Source organism: Anguilla anguilla, chromosome 6 (assembly GCF_013347855.1).
Source record: "Anguilla anguilla isolate fAngAng1 chromosome 6, fAngAng1.pri, whole genome shotgun sequence".
Taxonomy (NCBI): domain Eukaryota; kingdom Metazoa; phylum Chordata; class Actinopteri; order Anguilliformes; family Anguillidae; genus Anguilla; species Anguilla anguilla.
This window is the reverse complement of record NC_049206.1, coordinates 31,369,716-31,387,250: the sequence shown is the minus strand read 5'-3', so window position 1 is coordinate 31,387,250 and position 17,535 is coordinate 31,369,716. Positions and strand designations below refer to the sequence as shown.

Sequence of the window (17,535 nt, the reverse complement as noted above, 5' to 3'; positions counted from 1 at the left end):
AAAAGTCCAAATGGCGGGCAAACAATATGGCGGACATAGGTGCTCCCAATGGCAAAGTTGTAGAGCACATTCAGATGCATCGGTCGATGAAGTTTTGTGTTGATCTGACTTACGGTGTGGGAATTATGACCTTTTAAACATGACCCTTTTGTTATAGCGCCACCATCTGGCCGACATAGGTGATTTGTAGTACCTAGGTAGTGGGGGGCCATGGGAACCCACCTACCAAATTTGGTTGGTCTACAACTTATGGTTGCTGAGCCTCAGACATTTTAGCGGAGAAAGCTTCCACGCCCCAACAAAAAAGTCAAAATGGCGGGCAAACAATATGGCGGACAAAGCTGGTGCCAATGGCAAAGTTGTAGAGCATGTTCCGATGCATAGGTCGATGATGTTTTGTGTTGATCTAACTTATGGTGTGGGAGTTATGGCCTTTTACGCATGACCCTTTGTTATAGCGCCACCATCTGGCCGACATAGGTGAGTTTTAGTGCCTGAGTAGTGGGGGGCCATAGGAACCCACCTGCCAAATTTGACTTATGGTTGCTGAGCCTCAGACACTTTTAGCAGAGAAAAAATAAAAAATAAAAATAAATAATAATAATAATTAAAGCCGCAAGCGGCGTTGGGAGGGGTCCAAGCGTTGGCACCATCGCGCCCCCTATGGAGCGATTTTAAAATGGCTTTGTCCTCATGATCATATGCCGTCACCAAACATATCTACTGAACATCATGATGATCGTATGAAATATTGATTACTTATGGCCAATTTTGTGCTAAGAGATGCTGTCGGATGACTTATTTGCGTCGCTATAGATGTGTCCTGGCCGCTTCCCGTAAAGGCCTTTACTATGTCGTAATGCTTAGATGGGATGTCGTAACACTTAGATGGGATGTTGTAACACATATATGGCCCGGCGTGTATGTACAGCTGCAGTGCTTCCATGCTGTAACTAAAAAAGGCGTCACACTAGTGTTGTCACGATTCCAAAATTTTGACTGTCATACCGATACTAGGTTTAGTATCACGATACTCAATACTGAAACAAGATTGATTCAATAATCGGTACCTAACAATACTGAAAATACCTTCATAGATCAGAAACCTAATGTCCAAAAGGGTTAACCTCATTTTCGAATTCACAGTTTATTAAAAACCTGGTTTATGAACAACCTTTAAGTTGAAGCCTGTTCAACATATTAATAAGCATAGGCCTATCGTGTTACAACACTGAACAATAGAAAAATATATTGAATAAATTTCAAAAATGTAACTATTGTAAACTAAATAATCTTTAAACAGGTCTTTCACTTTTAAATAGATCTAAAAACAGCATATTCTAATAACAATACAGCATCTTCCTATAATAAAATATTTACAAATTAGAACACCTATTGCTACTGAAGTCAACTGAGTGGAAGCTTGCGCTATATCAGGGAAGTGAATGCACAAGTGCAGGTCACCTCACTTGGCAACCTTAGTTGCTACTGCCATCTAGCGAAGATTCTGACAAACTACACTTTTCATCCTCTAAATCAGTAATGCGCGAGACACATTTCCCTGGCTTTTACATTTGACGCAAAACTACCGAACGTCGGAAAATTCAAATACAAAACCGTTTTTTTTTTTGTTTTTTTTTAAGTACCGAAAAAGTGCTTAAGTTTTGGTATACCGTGCAACAGTATGTCAGACACATATTCCAATCCATTGCTCAGCTTAGCAGAGAATGCACATTTCAGAGCGCCTCAGAGACAGATAGAATAATAATACATATTTCATATAGCCTAATAAATACGACATTAAAAAAAACGAAACGAAAAGTCAACTGCACATTCCTGCTAGCATGCGTGCTGCGCGAAGAATCCCTTATTTTTTATTTAGACATTGACAGACTACAGCATTTGCGTCTTTTGTTTATATTCAATAGTAATTGCAGCGAGAAACTGCAGCTGTAGACACAAGAAAGTTTGTTATATTATGGTAACAACGGAATGAGGCGGACTACATATATAGGCTATATTTACCGTCATAGTTTTATTATACCCGCATGTTTTCGCGCGTTTGCAGAGAAACGCAATTACTATCAATAAAAATGGTTGAGCTATTTCTCAGGATAGCCTAATGACGGATGGAGATGGGACGAAAATAATTTTCAACCGTCCACCACATTTTAGCAACTATTACACTAACGCTTACATTGCAGTGTGAAAAATTCACATTATATAATACCACTAACCTATTTAAAGACACCCAATTTCAAAAAGAACGTATATAACGAAAAGAACGTATATAACCGAAATATTTTGAGCAGTAATACTTACATAGCAACATGACATTTTATCTGTGTTTAGTAGCCTAATATAGAGACAGAAAATCAATGACAAAGTCCTATCCGCTTCTGTTTTGCATCAGAAAACGATTTCAGATAGGTCTATCAGCAAAGAAATGGCTTCGCTAAGCCCTGAAGTCCTCAATAATAATAGTACTCTACAAGAAAATATGAAAATCGTTGACAACGTTTAGTTAGCTGAATCGTCTTTTATGCTACGCCACAGTGAATGCGCAAGTGAATACAATAAGAAAATATTCCGTTGCGCTGAACTATAAAACGCTATTTCAAATGCAAAATCATACATGTTATACATCGTTAGAAAGCTTATACTCTCAGCTACTGAATAAATGAACTGTCAATGAAGCCAAATCTTACGAAAAACGGCGACAACGCCGTAAGCAACAGGAATCACAAACGGATTGTCCAAGACAATATATGACCACTCAGTCGCAAAAGGGACATCTCTACGCGTAAAACCAATGGTAAGATTGTATATTTATTCAATGTTTAGTCCCAGATATTGAATGTAGAATGACATGGTATAATTAACGAAAAATTGTCTCCTGTATGTCGTCATTCAGTGAGCAGCGTTGTCACTGCTGTATTGGCATATTTTAGGGCTAACGTCGGGTTTATCTTGTTGCTACAGAATATTTCACTACATTACATCACAGGCATTTGGCAGACGCTCTTATCCAGAGCGACTTACAACAAAATGTATAACCATAATCAGGAACAAGTGTGTCGAAAACCCTAGAGGGCAGTAGCCTACCGTTCCAAGTGCAGGGAACAACCGCATAGTCCAACTTGGGCCCTGTAGGTTAAACTGATTAACACTAACACAAACAAGTACAGCAACAACGCAGTCTATGCGAAAGTACAACCAACAGTTAAGACGAGTGCATTAACTAAGTCACCTATGAAACAGCTAACTAGTTACAACCCTAACCTTACAGTTAATTTAGAGATTAAATTGAGAATACGATTTCTCTCAGCATAATGACGGATTTAAAGAGTAAACGAACTCACCCGTTATTGTCTTCAAATGGATCCATGTCAAAGAAAAGTAATGATTCATCCTCTCAAAGCTTTACCGTAGCGTATTATTTATTTTGACACTGGCAGAGTACAGCATAAATTGCGTATTTTGTGAATATTCAATGTTAGAAATTGCAGCGAGAAACTGCAGCTGTAGACACAAGAGAGTCTGTTATGTTATGGTAGCAACGGAACGAAGCGGACTATATATGTATTACCGTCATTGTTTTATTATACCAGCGTGTTTTCGCGCGTTTGGACAGAAACTCAAAACCTACCAATAAAATGGTTTAGCTTTTTCTCACCATAATGACAGATTTAAAGACTTAACGAACTCACCCGATATTGTCTTCAAATGGACCGTATTATTTATTTAGACACTGGCAGACTACAGCATAAATTGCGTCTTTTGTTTACATTCAATATTAGTAAATGCAGCGAGAAACTGCAGTTGTAGGTCATTATGTTATGGTAGCAACGGAACCAAGCGGACAATATATGTATTAGGCTACCGTCATTGTTTCATTAGACCAGCGTGTTTTCGCGAGTTTGCACAGAAACTCAGAACCTATAAATAAAATGGTTTAGCTGTTTCTCAGCATAATGACAGACTCAAAGACTAAACGAACTCACCCGATACTGTCTTCAAATGGATCCATGCCAAATAAAAGTAATTATTCATCCTCTCAGAAAGCTTTTACTGAAAAACTTTTGGTAGCCTATCCTAGCATGCACTCTGGGTGGCGCTGTCAGACCGTCTTTTCACTGATAAAAACTAGACCCTACGGTGTCGGATTGCTTGCGTCGCCATGGTTGTCGCTTGCCGTAAAGAAGTTTACTCGATGTCGTAATCATTTGGATTTGGAGCTCCAGCTTTTCCGCACCCCACCTAATGAAAAAGTCCAAATGGTGTGCAAACCATATGGCGGACAAACTAACTTGGTTATATATTAGCTGACTATTATTACCGCTAAAATTGTTTTAACCTCGGTTAGAGTGCATGTCTCGCCTCGAAATTCAAAGTCCTCAAGCAACAGAATAATTCTCGATTATCAACATTTCACGTCAGTGATATTTTAACGTTTTTGTTCAGTAACAGTAATGTTGATTTTGTTTATGTTTTTGTTCCTGCAAAAAATCCTGGCTTTCATTTCCATTTTCATTTTCAAACCCTGAAGGTTACAATTATTTTTATGACGGTATAGAATTATTATTATAATTACAACAATTATCCGCATTTATATCAAGGGCAACGTGAACAGTGTGAAGGCTAATGTGATGTAACAGTCAAATTCTATAACTGCTGGTGCACATGCATAAAACCTCATACTGCATAAAGACTTTTGAACTTACATGCGAAAGGGTTAAACTGTATTGATCTAAACCTGTTTTCATTACACTAATTTTCCTTGATTAGCAAGTGTGCTAACAATTTTCTTTGTTAATTTATTTTTATGTGTGTTTGATTAAACTGTTGTACTTAAGTACAATTAATTTGTCTGAGCTTCTGTATAGCTTTTTGTTTTCAAATTCTAGTGTTGAGATGGTGATTAATTCATATTGAAAAAAAGTCATGTTGAGTCATTGAATTTGAGGGAACTTCACCTTGAAAGTCATTGAATTAGATGTTAAAGAAGGTGTGTTATTAACCGTGGCACAAAAGTTGAAACACATGACCTATATGGGTCCCTCTTCAGTACATTTAAATAAATTTTATTAGAGCCTAGATTGAAAGGTGTAGTCAGATATATTGGAATGCAGTAAATATGCATATTCATATTTAATTTTATTTAAGAAACTTGGACTGAAGGGGATATGCTTCTCGGGACTTTTTCATATAAATGTGGGCTTATGAAGCCAATGCAAATTGGTATTTCGCAAAAAAGTGTCCTTTTTAAGTTATATTGCAGTTTAACACTGTGTGCCTGTGCATGCTCGGCCACAAATATGGGTTTCTATCATCCCATGAAGTATCCTTGCAACAAACCTAAATTTTTAGGTCATATTGTGGACATATTAAAATTTCCTTCATAATTTAACATGGGGACATGCAGTAGACATACATGCTGAATTTGGTGTAGAAGTACGACGGTTGGCTTTTCAAAAAATTCAAAATGGCAGAAAATCCAATATCGTGGACTGTATGGGATCTTTGAGAAAATTTGTTCAGGGTGAGGAGGTACACATGTTTCAAGACATTTGGTGTGGTGGTGGGAGGGCGGGGGCGGTGTGGTGGGGTGGGGGGGAGAAACTGGCCATTACCTTGCTACAAATAATTAATGCCATTGTAAGTGAACTGCCTGAAGCTATCAAGCTAGCTGGCTAGGCATTGTAAAACACTTTGCATTGCTATGATCAGGTCCAATATTGGGACAGTTGATGAGAATGAGGAAAAAAGGCTGCATAATATAAATGATACAGATAATAAGCTAGTTTTATGCTCAAACATATGGAAAGACTATTCTTTAATTCTGATGCCGTTATTCTTATTTTTTTTTTTTAAAAAAGGTTATTTCAAGTAATATGTTGTTTTCTCAGACGCATTACATTACATTACATTCATTTGGCAGACGCTTTTATCCAAAGCGACGTACAAAAAAAGTGCATTTCATGATCGTAGACAACTGCTGAACACGGGTTCAGTAAGGTACAATTACTTATTTTGTACAGCTATTTCTAGCTGCGAACAATGAACACTATTCCGGTCTAACATCTAGAAAGCCAACTAGGCAGAAGAATAAGCTACAGTATTAGGACAAATACAAATTACCAAGAAGTGCAGGGATGGGGCAACATGTAACAAGTGACAGGAAAAGGGTTTTTTATTTATTTTTTTATTTATTATACAGTGTGGTGGTGGTTAGTCTAGGTATAGTCTGAAGAGATGAGTCTTCAGCCCACGGCGGAAGATGGATAGTGAGGGGGAGGTTCGGAGAGGGACGGGGAGTTCGTTCCACCACTGGGGAGCTAGGGTGGAGAAGCTCTGTGATCCCTTTGGGCGGGTGGGAGGGGTTACAAGGCGCCCTGCTGCCGCAGAGCGGAGTGGTCGAGCAGGCACATAGAATTGAGTCATGTCCTGCAAGTAGATGGGGGCTGTCCTGTTGGCGGCAGTGTAGGCAAGGGTCAGGGCTTTGAACCGGATCCTGGCAGCGACCGGTAGCCAGTGAAGTGATCTCAGCAGAGGAGTGACGTGGGAGAATTTGGGGAGGTTGTAGATGAGTCGGGCAGCGGCATTCTGAATCATCTGTAGTGGCTGTATGGCACAAGCTGGCAGGCTTGCAAGGAGAGAGTTGCAGTAATCAAGGCGAGAGGTCACCGTAGCCTGGACGAGCAGCTGGGTGGAGTGCGTCGTCAGGTATGGTCGAATCCTCCTGATGTTGTACAGGAGGAATCTGCAGGAACGTGATGTTGCCTTGATGTGCTCCTTGAGGTCCAGTTGGTCATCCAGGACCACCCCCAAGCTCTTGGCAGAGTGAGAGGCAGTCACTGTGGTGCCATCAACCGTGATTGAGAGTTCACGAAGCAAGGAGGTCTTGCACGGGAAGAAGAGCAGCTCAGTTTTGTTGAGGTTGAGCTTCAGATGGTGGCTGGCCATCCAGAAGCATAGGTATCGAAATTATTGGTACCTCATAATATTATTTTTTGTGAAATCAGTTAAATCAGTTTTTAACAACTGCTTTGGTGGAGACAGAGAGGCCATCTATATTTACATAAAAGTAAAGGAATTTATCTTTAAGAGATCTGGGACCTACTGCCAATATCTCAGTCTTATTAGAATTCAAGGCTTGGATGATGAGATTTTGGTCATCCAAGCCTTTCCATTTTTAAGACAGGCCTCTAAATTTCTTAAAAATCTGATCAACTGCCTGATTTAAAGGATATATAAAGTTGTGTATAATCTGCATTGCAGTGGTAGTTAACACCATGTCTGCTTATGATGTTCCCAAGGGGGAGCATGTACAGAGAATAGAGCAAATGATCCAAAACATACCCTTGAGGTATTCTTGAGCTTATCCTGGAATCTTCAGAGGAATTGTTGTTTACCCTAAACAGTTGTGATCTGTTAGAGAGATACAATTTAAACTATATAAGGTCTTCCCAAGTGATACCAACAGATTTTTATAGCCTACGGAGGTCTGTGATATCAAAGGCAGCACTTAGGTCAAGTAGGACAAGAACAGAGAGACAGCCACTATCAAGGGAGAAAAACAAATCATTCCATACTAGGGCAAGGGCTGTCTCTGTGCTATAGTGCTTCCTAAACTCAAATTGAAATCTCTGTAAGAAAGAAGAAATCTGTTGAGCTACACATTTCTCAAGGATCTTTGATAGAAATTGGACATTTTAAATAGGTCTATAGCCTGGTCAGTAGGGCAAAAAATTGGGCCCTTGAGTAGTGGCTTGATTTCTGCCATCTTAAAGGATATGGAACATAACCTGATAATAATGAAAAAATAATTACATCAGAAGTTGGTTTGCCAAGAACAAGCAATTACTCCTTCAGTTGCTTTGTGGATATGGGTTCTAGAAGACATGTGGATGATTTGGAAGAAGAAACTAATTTAACTATTTTGCTCTGAGGTATGCGAGTATAGAATTCGAGTCCCACCAAGTTCTAATGACAGGGGTGCCAATAATTGTAAATAAAATTTTAATTTATTTTTGAGAAAATGTGTTGATTTTATTCATTCCATTGAATCATTAATGAAGTGCAATAGTTTCCAAAGTATATGTATCTTTATCAAGGGTGCCAGTAATTCTGGACCTGAAGGTTTGCAGCTTGCCAGGTGCATATGATATGGGGATGATGTAGCCTTCATTGTATTTTCATGTAACGTTGACCTATAACTTGATGGATTTCATACCTGCCGTCCCAGTGATGACTTCTCTAATGAACATCGTTTCTCCTCCCCCTTCCACACAGGGACTTCATCACAGAACGGCACTGCTCTCCGGAGGGAGTTTTCAGGTGGGAGCTATGGGTCCAGACGGCAGGCAATGACTTCACCCTCTGAAGGGTCCCTGTCATCCGGAGGGGGGATTGACGGTGGCAGTGACGCGCCCATCTCTCAGTTTGACCGAGAGGTAAGGGAGGTTGGTGTGGGGGTGGGGTGATCTATACATTCTAGATCTACATATATGTATTCTCAATCACCAACTTAGTTTTTTGCACATTCAGTGTTTCATGACCAGGTCAATGAAAGCATTACTGAAGAGAAATGCTCAGAGTAAGATATTAAGGAAATGTGGACCCTTACCGTGCCAAATGACTAAAGCTAAGCAGGTTTACGCTTGGTTAGCATTTGAATGGGAGACGTCTTGGGGGAAAAAACAAGTTGCTGCTGGAAGCCGTGTTTGTGGGCCAGTAAGGGAGAGTCTTCCCTCTTGTCAAATCGACACCAATGCTCCAGTGCAGTGATGGAGAACCTGTGCTGTAGGAGATACCATCTTTCAGATGAGATGTTAAACAACATCCTTACTCACTGTGGTCATTAAAGATCATTTAACATTTATTACAGATAGTAGGGATTCCTGGTGTCCTGGTTAAATTTTCAACCTAGCTTTCTGAACCTGCTACCTAATCATTTCCCAGTTTAATTGGCTCAAAATCATTCTCTTAGCTTTTTGCACAAAATGGCTGCCGTGCAGCACCCAAGTAGGTGCTACACATTGGTGGTGGTTGAGGAGAATTTCCTCCTTATCACTGTAAAGTACGGTGGCTCTGAAGTGCAAAACACAAAAACAAAAAGAAAACGCAAAAACAAAAACGTTCGGCCCTGAGGTGCAGATGCAACATACAAAAACAAAAAGGAGTGGTCCTGAGGTGCAGATGCAACATACAAAAACAAAAACATGCAGCCCTGAAGTGCACAACACAAATACAAAAATAAAATGCAAAAACAAAAAGGAGTGGTCCTGGAGTGCAAATGCAACATACAAAAACAAAAAGGAACGGCCCTGAGGTGCAAAACACAAACATACAAAAACTAGCAGCCCTGGGGTGCAGATGCAACATGCAGAAAACAAAAACTAGTAGCCCCGAAGTGCACTGTTTTTGTATGTTGCATCTGCACCTCAGGGCTGCTCGTTGTTGTATGTTTCTGTTTTGCACTTCGGGGCTTCTAGTTTTTGTTTTTGTATGTTGCATCTGCACCTCAGGGCTGCTAGTTTTTTGTATGTTTGTGTGTTGCACCTCAGGGCTGCTCCTTTTTGTTTTTGCATTTTATTTTTGTATTTGTGGTTTGCACTTCAGGGCTGCACGTTTTTGTTTTTGTATGTTGCATCTGCACCTCTTAAGATTAAAGAAGGCCATGCATGCAAAGTCTTAACATGCCAATAGGATAGTGATTTAGAGCAGGGGCATGGGAGTGATTTTCAACCTGGGGGCACACCAAAATGCTAGGGGGGTCTGGGGTCATGCTCCCCTGGGAAGATATATTTCTTTAAAATAAAGCACTTAAATGCTTATTTCTGACTGTTGAGGACATAATATACTAATCACTGTGGTTATAAGAAGGTCACATAGTTCTTGTGTAAACTGCTAGGCTAATAAATTCAAAAACTTTTATGATACACCCTGAGAAGTATACTCGACTAACTTATTTTCCTGACCAGTGTGCTGTTCCATAGGACACCTCCAGGTGAAACAGAGCATAGCTCTATCTGCGTTATCATCAAGAATGGATATGGTTCAGTTTCCTAGTGAATTGTAGCAATGTGTTGCAATCATTGTTGCAGCAAAGATATCTTTTATGCAGTGATTTTATGACTTAGCTGACAAACAACATTAAACATGTAATAATCGCCTTAGTAATGTTATTATTGTTATTGATTAATACTGAGCTAGAGCTCCTGCAATTTAGTTATCTTTAAGGTTGTTTTTCAAAGAAATTCCTAATGTCAGGGCCCTTCCTTTAAACTTATTGCATTATTTCAAGCCAAGTCATGCAATGACGGCAAACACAAGGAGATAAGTGATGAAGATGGAGGAATTAAAATGGTACACTACATAATGTGCCATGTGTAGGATATCTGACAGATAAATCACATATAAATAGCAGCTCCAAATGACTGTAAATGATACAGCGTATATATATTGATTCAGCTGTAATATGGACCACTGAGTAACACAACCTTTACTTTCATTGAGAAATCGGTTATATGCGTACAGGTAGCTATAAAGAGCTAGTTAGCTAAGTTACCACTTGGTAGCACAAGAGCTTGCATTACATAGCTATTAAACTATAATTAGCGGTATTACTTCGTCAAAACAACATCATAAAAATGTATCAGTGCTTATGTCAGGAAGGAACACAAATACTTATTTCAATTACAACAATGAGTGGAGGAGCTAGCTGGCTAAATTAGTGTTTGCTGCTTTATATGAGTAGATATGCTGCCAGATTTGAAAATGGTGAACCTGCCCAATCAGAGTCTCAAACCTACCCAATCTTGAAAAAGAAAAATAACCCAATTTTTAGAATTATTTTTTTAAGCATAATGCATGTACTGTACAAACATACACACGTTATACTTATTTTCTAATGATAAATGTGAACGTGCTTATTATGCTAGATCAAGGACAGCAAATACTGGTGCAAACACTTGCCACACACGTGATGACAAATGCAGCCGCTTTTGTTATTTTAGTTTATTATTTCTCTTATTGTTTCACCACTCGAAGGCTAACATTAAGCATTTCATTGCTAGCTAATAACAGCCTATTTCCTGTATTGTTAACGGTCTATTTGATGAACTTTGATTTGAGTTAATCACTCGGCTAACTCTAGTTAACAGACTAGACATGTTGTCTAATGTTATTAACAGGAAGAATAGAGCTTACCTTCGTTTTTTCGACAACAGACACTTTTCCAAGTTTTTCATCGAGAATGTAATAAAAATAACCCTATCCCCTCCAAACGTTCAGGATAATGCATGTCAAGTTTTGCAAGTTCCCCAACAGCAGCTTTTAACCAGCTACAAAAGCTTTTTAACTCGTAGCTAAAGTTTTTTCTGCTATCAGCTATACCATTACAGACAGTGTTGGAGCTAGATTTCGGAGGAAGTAACATATAGCAACCATTTCTAAGCAGGGATTGGTGGACTGTAGTGTTAATCATTCATTTGCTATAGTAAAGGTCTACATTCTTTGCAGCATAAACTCTACAGTGCTGGACTTATTTACAGTCTCTTGGACCTATCGTGGCTTTTCCTACACACATAAACAACTGTATCTTGCTAGCGACCACTGCGCCTTGCCTACCCTAAAAACCACATTGCATCTGTTGGCACACAATGAAAAGTGAAATTTGAAAACAACAACCAAATGTGGAGGGGTGGGAGACAAAACTTTTAAAAAGTGGGGGGAACACGTCCCCTCAGTTATAATGTGTCCTACACCTATGATTTATATGTTTGAAAAAAGGATATAGTGTGAAGTGATGTAACCTAGCAATGAGAAGTTTTAAAAGCACAAAAGAGCTGAAAACATGTGAAAGTTCTATTAAGCGAGTTAACACTCTATTCTTCACTCAGATAAAGTAATGATTTAAATGTTTGGAAAAACCAAGCAAGAAACTGTGCAAAAAGCGAGGTTATTGTGAAACAAGTGGTTAAGGACTGTTTTAAATTGTAATCAGAGTAGTTATAACTGCATGTGGCAAGTTTAAAGAAAGCAGACAAGCAAAAATAGTTTTTAAATGAGAGGAGTGTTAGTCTACATAGCCTATTCTAAGTCCTGCATCAAATTGAGGGTCTCTAGAGAGATGTTACCACCTGACCTGCCAGAAGAAAAATGTTTAAAAACAAATGAAAAAATTGTAGTAACAATAGCCTACGTCTTATAGTACTTAACCAGATTTGTAATCAATTAAAATTTGACACATTTACCATAAGTATATTTTAAGTATATAATAATTTAACATAACCATGGAGTTTTTTTTTTTTTTTTTTTTGGTAGGTTTTAATTCTTATATTCATATATCAATGCCAAAAGATTGTTTGGCATCATCAGAAAAGCAATAAAGAATTTTATTTAAACAACACAATGTTTTCTATATTGTCTACTCAACCATACTTTTATCGATGATAGTTTAATTTGGCAGTAATTCTCAAAAATCATGCACCTGCCCTGAAATTGCCAAAGGTTGTGCACAGGTTGGGGAGGATAATCAATAAAAGTATGGTTGATTATATACAAAACATTGAGTTGTTTGAATTAAATTCTTCATTGCATTTCTGATGATACAAAACACTGTGGGGGTGCTGACATAAGAATATAAGAATTGAAATCTAGTGAATAAAAATACCATGGTTATGTATTAGGGTCTTACAGTTGAGGGAAAAAGTTTATATACACCAAGGCTAAAGATATTCAAACTTAGTCTTTCACAACTCTGCACAATTCGTGTTACCATATTTCTTTTGGCAAGTCAATTAGGGCATCTACTTTGTTCACGTCAGAGGTCATTTTGAAACAATCAGTTAGAGACAGATTTATTTCAGCTTTAATTTACTATATCATAATTCCAGTGGATCAAAAGTTTACATACACCAATTCAGTCTGGAAGATTCCAGAAATTGATGTAATGAATTTTTGGAAGATTCTGATTGGCCAATTGTCATAATTAGGAGTGAATTGGGAGTTACTTAGAACCTGTGGCTGTATTTAAGGGCCTACCTTTAGAGCCAGTGCCTTTTTGCCCTTATACCATGGGAAAATCCAAGCAACTCAGCCAAGACCTCAGGAAAAAATAGTGGACCTCCACAAGTCCGATTTCCAAACAACTGAAGGTACCACAAGCATCTGTACAAACAGTTGTATGCAAATATAAGAATCTTGGGACCACACAGACTGCATCATTCAGGAAGCAGGCACAAATTAACTCCCAGGGCTGAACAAACTTTGGTCCGAAAGGTTCAACTGAAACGCAAAACAACAACAAAGGAACAGGCAAGGGAGTAGGAGGCATTAGGTACCAAAGTATCTGCATCCACCATTAAGAGAATACTACATCGCCATGGCCTGAAAGACTGTCGCTCAAGGAAGAAACCCCTACTCCAAGACCAGCATAAAAAAACCAGAATGAAGTTTGCAGGTGATCACCAGGATGAAGACCTAGCCTTTTGGAGGAGTGTTCTCTGGTTAGATTAAATAAAAATTGAACTGATTGGCCATAATGATCAGCTAATAGATGGCATCATGAGGAAGGAGGAAATACTGAAGCAACACCTCAAGACATCAGGTAGAAAGTTAAAACTTGGTGGCAACTGGGTCTTCCAGCAGGACAATGGTCCTAAGCATACCTCCAAAGTTGTGACAAAATGGTTTAAAGACAACAAAGTGAAAGTATAGGAGTGGCCACCACAAAGCCCTGACCGGAGAAAATTGGTGGACTGAACTGAAAAAGCGTGTCTGAGCAAGGAGACCCACAAACCTGACTGAGTTACACCAGTTTTGTCTGGAGGAATGGGCAAAAACTTTGGTTAAGTATTGTGAGAAGCTTGTGGAAGGCTACCCCAAGGGTTTGATTCATGTTAAGCAATTAAAAGGCAATGCCACCAACTACTAACAAAGTATATGTAAACCTTTGACCCACTGAAAATCTTATATAGAACATAAAAGATAAAATAAATCTGTCTCTTGGCTATTATTTTGAAATGACCTTTTATGGAAATAAAGTAGATACCCTAGTTGACTTAACACAGGAAATGTATGGTAACATGAAATGTGTGGAGTTGTGGAAAAATTGAGTTTGAATATCTTTAGCCTAGGTGTATGTAAACTTTTGGCCTCAACTGTAATTCATATTCTTTCACCACCGAAAATTTGTATTTCATCATAGCAACAATATTAACCCAACATTAGCCCTAAAATATACCAATACAGCGGTGAAAACGCTTCTCACTAAATAACGAAATAAACAAGTCAAATCTTCTACTGTCAGTATCTGCAACTAAATATGGGATAAATATACAACCTTACCATTTGTTTTACATGTAGTAATGTTCCTTTCAAGACTGAGTAGTCTTTATATTGTCTTGGACAATCTGTTTGTGAAATATACACTCATTTGTGACACCTGGGCATTTTCCAAAATTGGAATAGCATTTTATAGCCCAGTGTAACCAAAAGTTTTGTCTCATCATCGCCGCCTTACGCATTCACTTTTTGTGATAGCAGTAAAAGACTTCCGTCGAAACATAATCGTTGAGTTCTGTCATTTTTTTGAAAATATTATTGAGAATTCTGAGCATAGCTAAGCCATATGTTTGCTGATAGACCTGGCTGATATAGTTTTCTGGAGTAATTCAGAAGAAGAGAACGACAGCATTGATTCTTTGGAGGAGGACAATGGCTACTGAACACTCATCCTTGATGTGTCAGTATTACTGCTCAAAATATTTTGGTTATATACACCATTTTTGAAATTGAGTGTCTTTAAATAGGTTTGTGCTATTTTATAATGAGGATATTTCACACTAGCATAAGCATTTATTGGTAGCTCAGTCGTGTTTATGTTTCATTCACCGGATTTGACGTGAAGCTGGAACGTCCCATCCCCATGCATGAAAACATTACATACTGTAGAGTACAGATAGACATAGAAGAGTTAATAATTACACATTTAGGCACCTGTACCTCATCCTGTCACAATGTTTTTGCATAATATTTAATCTGATAAAAATCTTCATTTTTGGAGAGATTTTGGATATGTTTCTGGACCCCTTGATATGTTAGGCTACTGTACTGACGGAAAGCTTGCAATTCCCACATGAAAATGATGCAAAAGTGAGTTTATTGAGTCAAAACAGTTGATTTGTAGTGAAATACATGATTATGTTGTGATTTACATAATTTAGAATCCATAATCCATAATGTAGACATTTTGAATAGATTTGGAGACACTGGGTACACTGCTTAATTTTTGCTTCATAGATCTTTAGTAGTTTTGCATATCCACCCTTAAATTTTGCACACTTGTAGTCAAGGAGGTTTTCATCTATTTCAAATACAAATCAACTGTTTTTACTCGAGAAACTCACTTTTGCATATTTTCAAGTGGGAATCACAAGCTTTCCATCATTACAGTGGTCTCAAATATCTATGGGTCCAGAAACATATCCAAAATCTCTCCAAAAATGAATAAAATGCTTTTTGTTCATTATAAAGCATATACATGTGCCCCTTATGAAGGTTTAAGATGAAACATTCATATAAGATTTAAAAATAATGCAAAAACATTGTCACACAATGTGGTACAGTACCTAAATGTGTAATCATTAACTCTTGTATGTTTTTCTGTACTCTACAGTATGTAATGTTTTCTTGTGTGGGGACGGGACGACATTAGAACAATATTTAACCATCCACCATGTTTTGGCAATGTTCCAGCTCACGTCATAGTGCATTAAATGCAAAACCTATTTAACTAGGACGGAGTGTAGCACAGTAGGTAAGGAACTGGGCTTGTAACCGAAAGGTTGCAGGTTCGATTCCTGGGTAGGACACTGCCGTTGTACCCTTGAGCAAGGTACTTAACCGAAGTTGCTTCAGTATATATCCAGCTGTATAAATGGATACAATGTAAAAAATGCTATGTAAAAGTTGTGTAAGTCGCTCTGCTTGCGTTACAGTGTGAAATATCCTCATTAGAAAATACCACTAACCTATTTAAAGACACTCAATTTCAAAAATTAGGTATATGGGCAAAATATTTTGAGCAGTAACACTTAGACATGGACAATGAAATCTTATCTGTGATCAGCAGATAGAGACAGGGACAGAAATCAATGCTGCCGCTCTCCTCTTCTGACAGACCTGAAAACAGTATATCAGCAAACATGATTTAACCAAGCTCAGAAGTTCTCAAGAATAATATTTCACAAATGGATTGTCCAAGACAACCTATGACCACTCAGCCTCAAAAGGGTCATCTCTATGCATAAAACCAATGGTAAGGTTTTATATTTATTCCATATTTAGTCGCATATATTGACAGTAGAATGACATGGTATAATTTTAGAAAAAATTCGTCTTGTTTGTTTAGTTATTCAGTGATCAGTGTTTTCACTGCTGTATTGGCATATCTTAGGGCTATTGTTGGGTTTATCTTGTTGCTATGAGGGAATACAAATTTTTAGTGGTGAAAGAATATTTTTATGAATGCCCAGATAGACACTATTGTTTAGTGTGTTGTGGGTGGGGGGTGTAGGGAGGGGGTGCTTGGTAAATGGATGACCAGCGCGACAATGGTGACGCTTAGAATCTCCGTATTCGATATAGTTGTCCCAAATCATCTACTAATGAAGTCTGAACACAGAGTTTGTGTTTTTAACTCATAGTTTGGCTGCAGGAGCACTGAAAGTATGAGTTGAAAAATCTCAGGATGCAGGTGTGATGGCCACTCGGGGATTACGCTAACAAGTTAACTGAATAAAAATAACAATAAATATAGTGAGTTTTGTGTGCTAGCATATTTTTTTGTCTCATAAAACCTACAGTTGCTAAGGGACAGCAAGGTACCGGTGTCTTCCGCTAAAAGTTTCTAAGGGACAGGGAGGTGCAGGAGTTGCCCTGCTAAAAGTTACTAAGGGACAGCGAGGTACAGGAGTTGCCCTGATAAAAGTTACTAAGGGACAGCGAGGCACAGGAGTTGCCCTGCTAAAAGTTACTAAGGGACAGTGAGGTACAGGAGTTTCCCTGCTAAAAGTTACTAAGGGACAGTGAGGTACAGGAGTTGCCGTGCTAAAAGTTACTAAGAGACAGTGAGGTACAGGAGTTGCCCTGCTAAAAGTTACTAAGGGACAGTGAGGTACAGGAGTTGCCATGCTAAAAGTTACTAAGGGACAGCGAGGTACAGGAGTTGCCGTGCTAAAAGTTACTAAGGGACAGTGAGGTACAGGAGTTGCCCTGCTAAAAGTTACTAAGGGACGGCAAGGTACAGGAGTTGCCCTGCTAAAAGTTACTGAGGGACAGCGAGTTACTGGCATATGGGCATTAAAAAATAAACATCTGGTATAGACAGAAAGGTGAGAGTTCAGTTCATATTTATTAAAAGAAGACCCGAAAGATTCTGATATAAGTTTTTAAGTTCATCAGGGCAATCAACAAATTATATTATTACAAATAATTTTACAGGTTGAAATATCTCGTAGAACAAGG

At 38.4% G+C, this 17,535-nt stretch overlaps 1 protein-coding gene across 7 annotated transcripts in view; it reads left to right on the top strand.

Moving 5' to 3' along the window:
- LOC118229832 (serine/threonine-protein kinase MRCK alpha-like) overlaps positions 1 to 17,535 on the top strand; it is a 375,259-nt gene that overhangs the window by 354,117 nt on the left and 3,607 nt on the right. For all 7 annotated transcript variants that reach the window (XM_035422277.1, XM_035422272.1, XM_035422276.1 and 4 more), the window contains one exon: positions 8,296 to 8,456. In XM_035422277.1, coding sequence (XP_035278168.1) covers positions 8,296 to 8,456 — 161 coding nt within the window. The remainder of the gene's footprint in view (positions 1 to 8,295; positions 8,457 to 17,535) is intronic.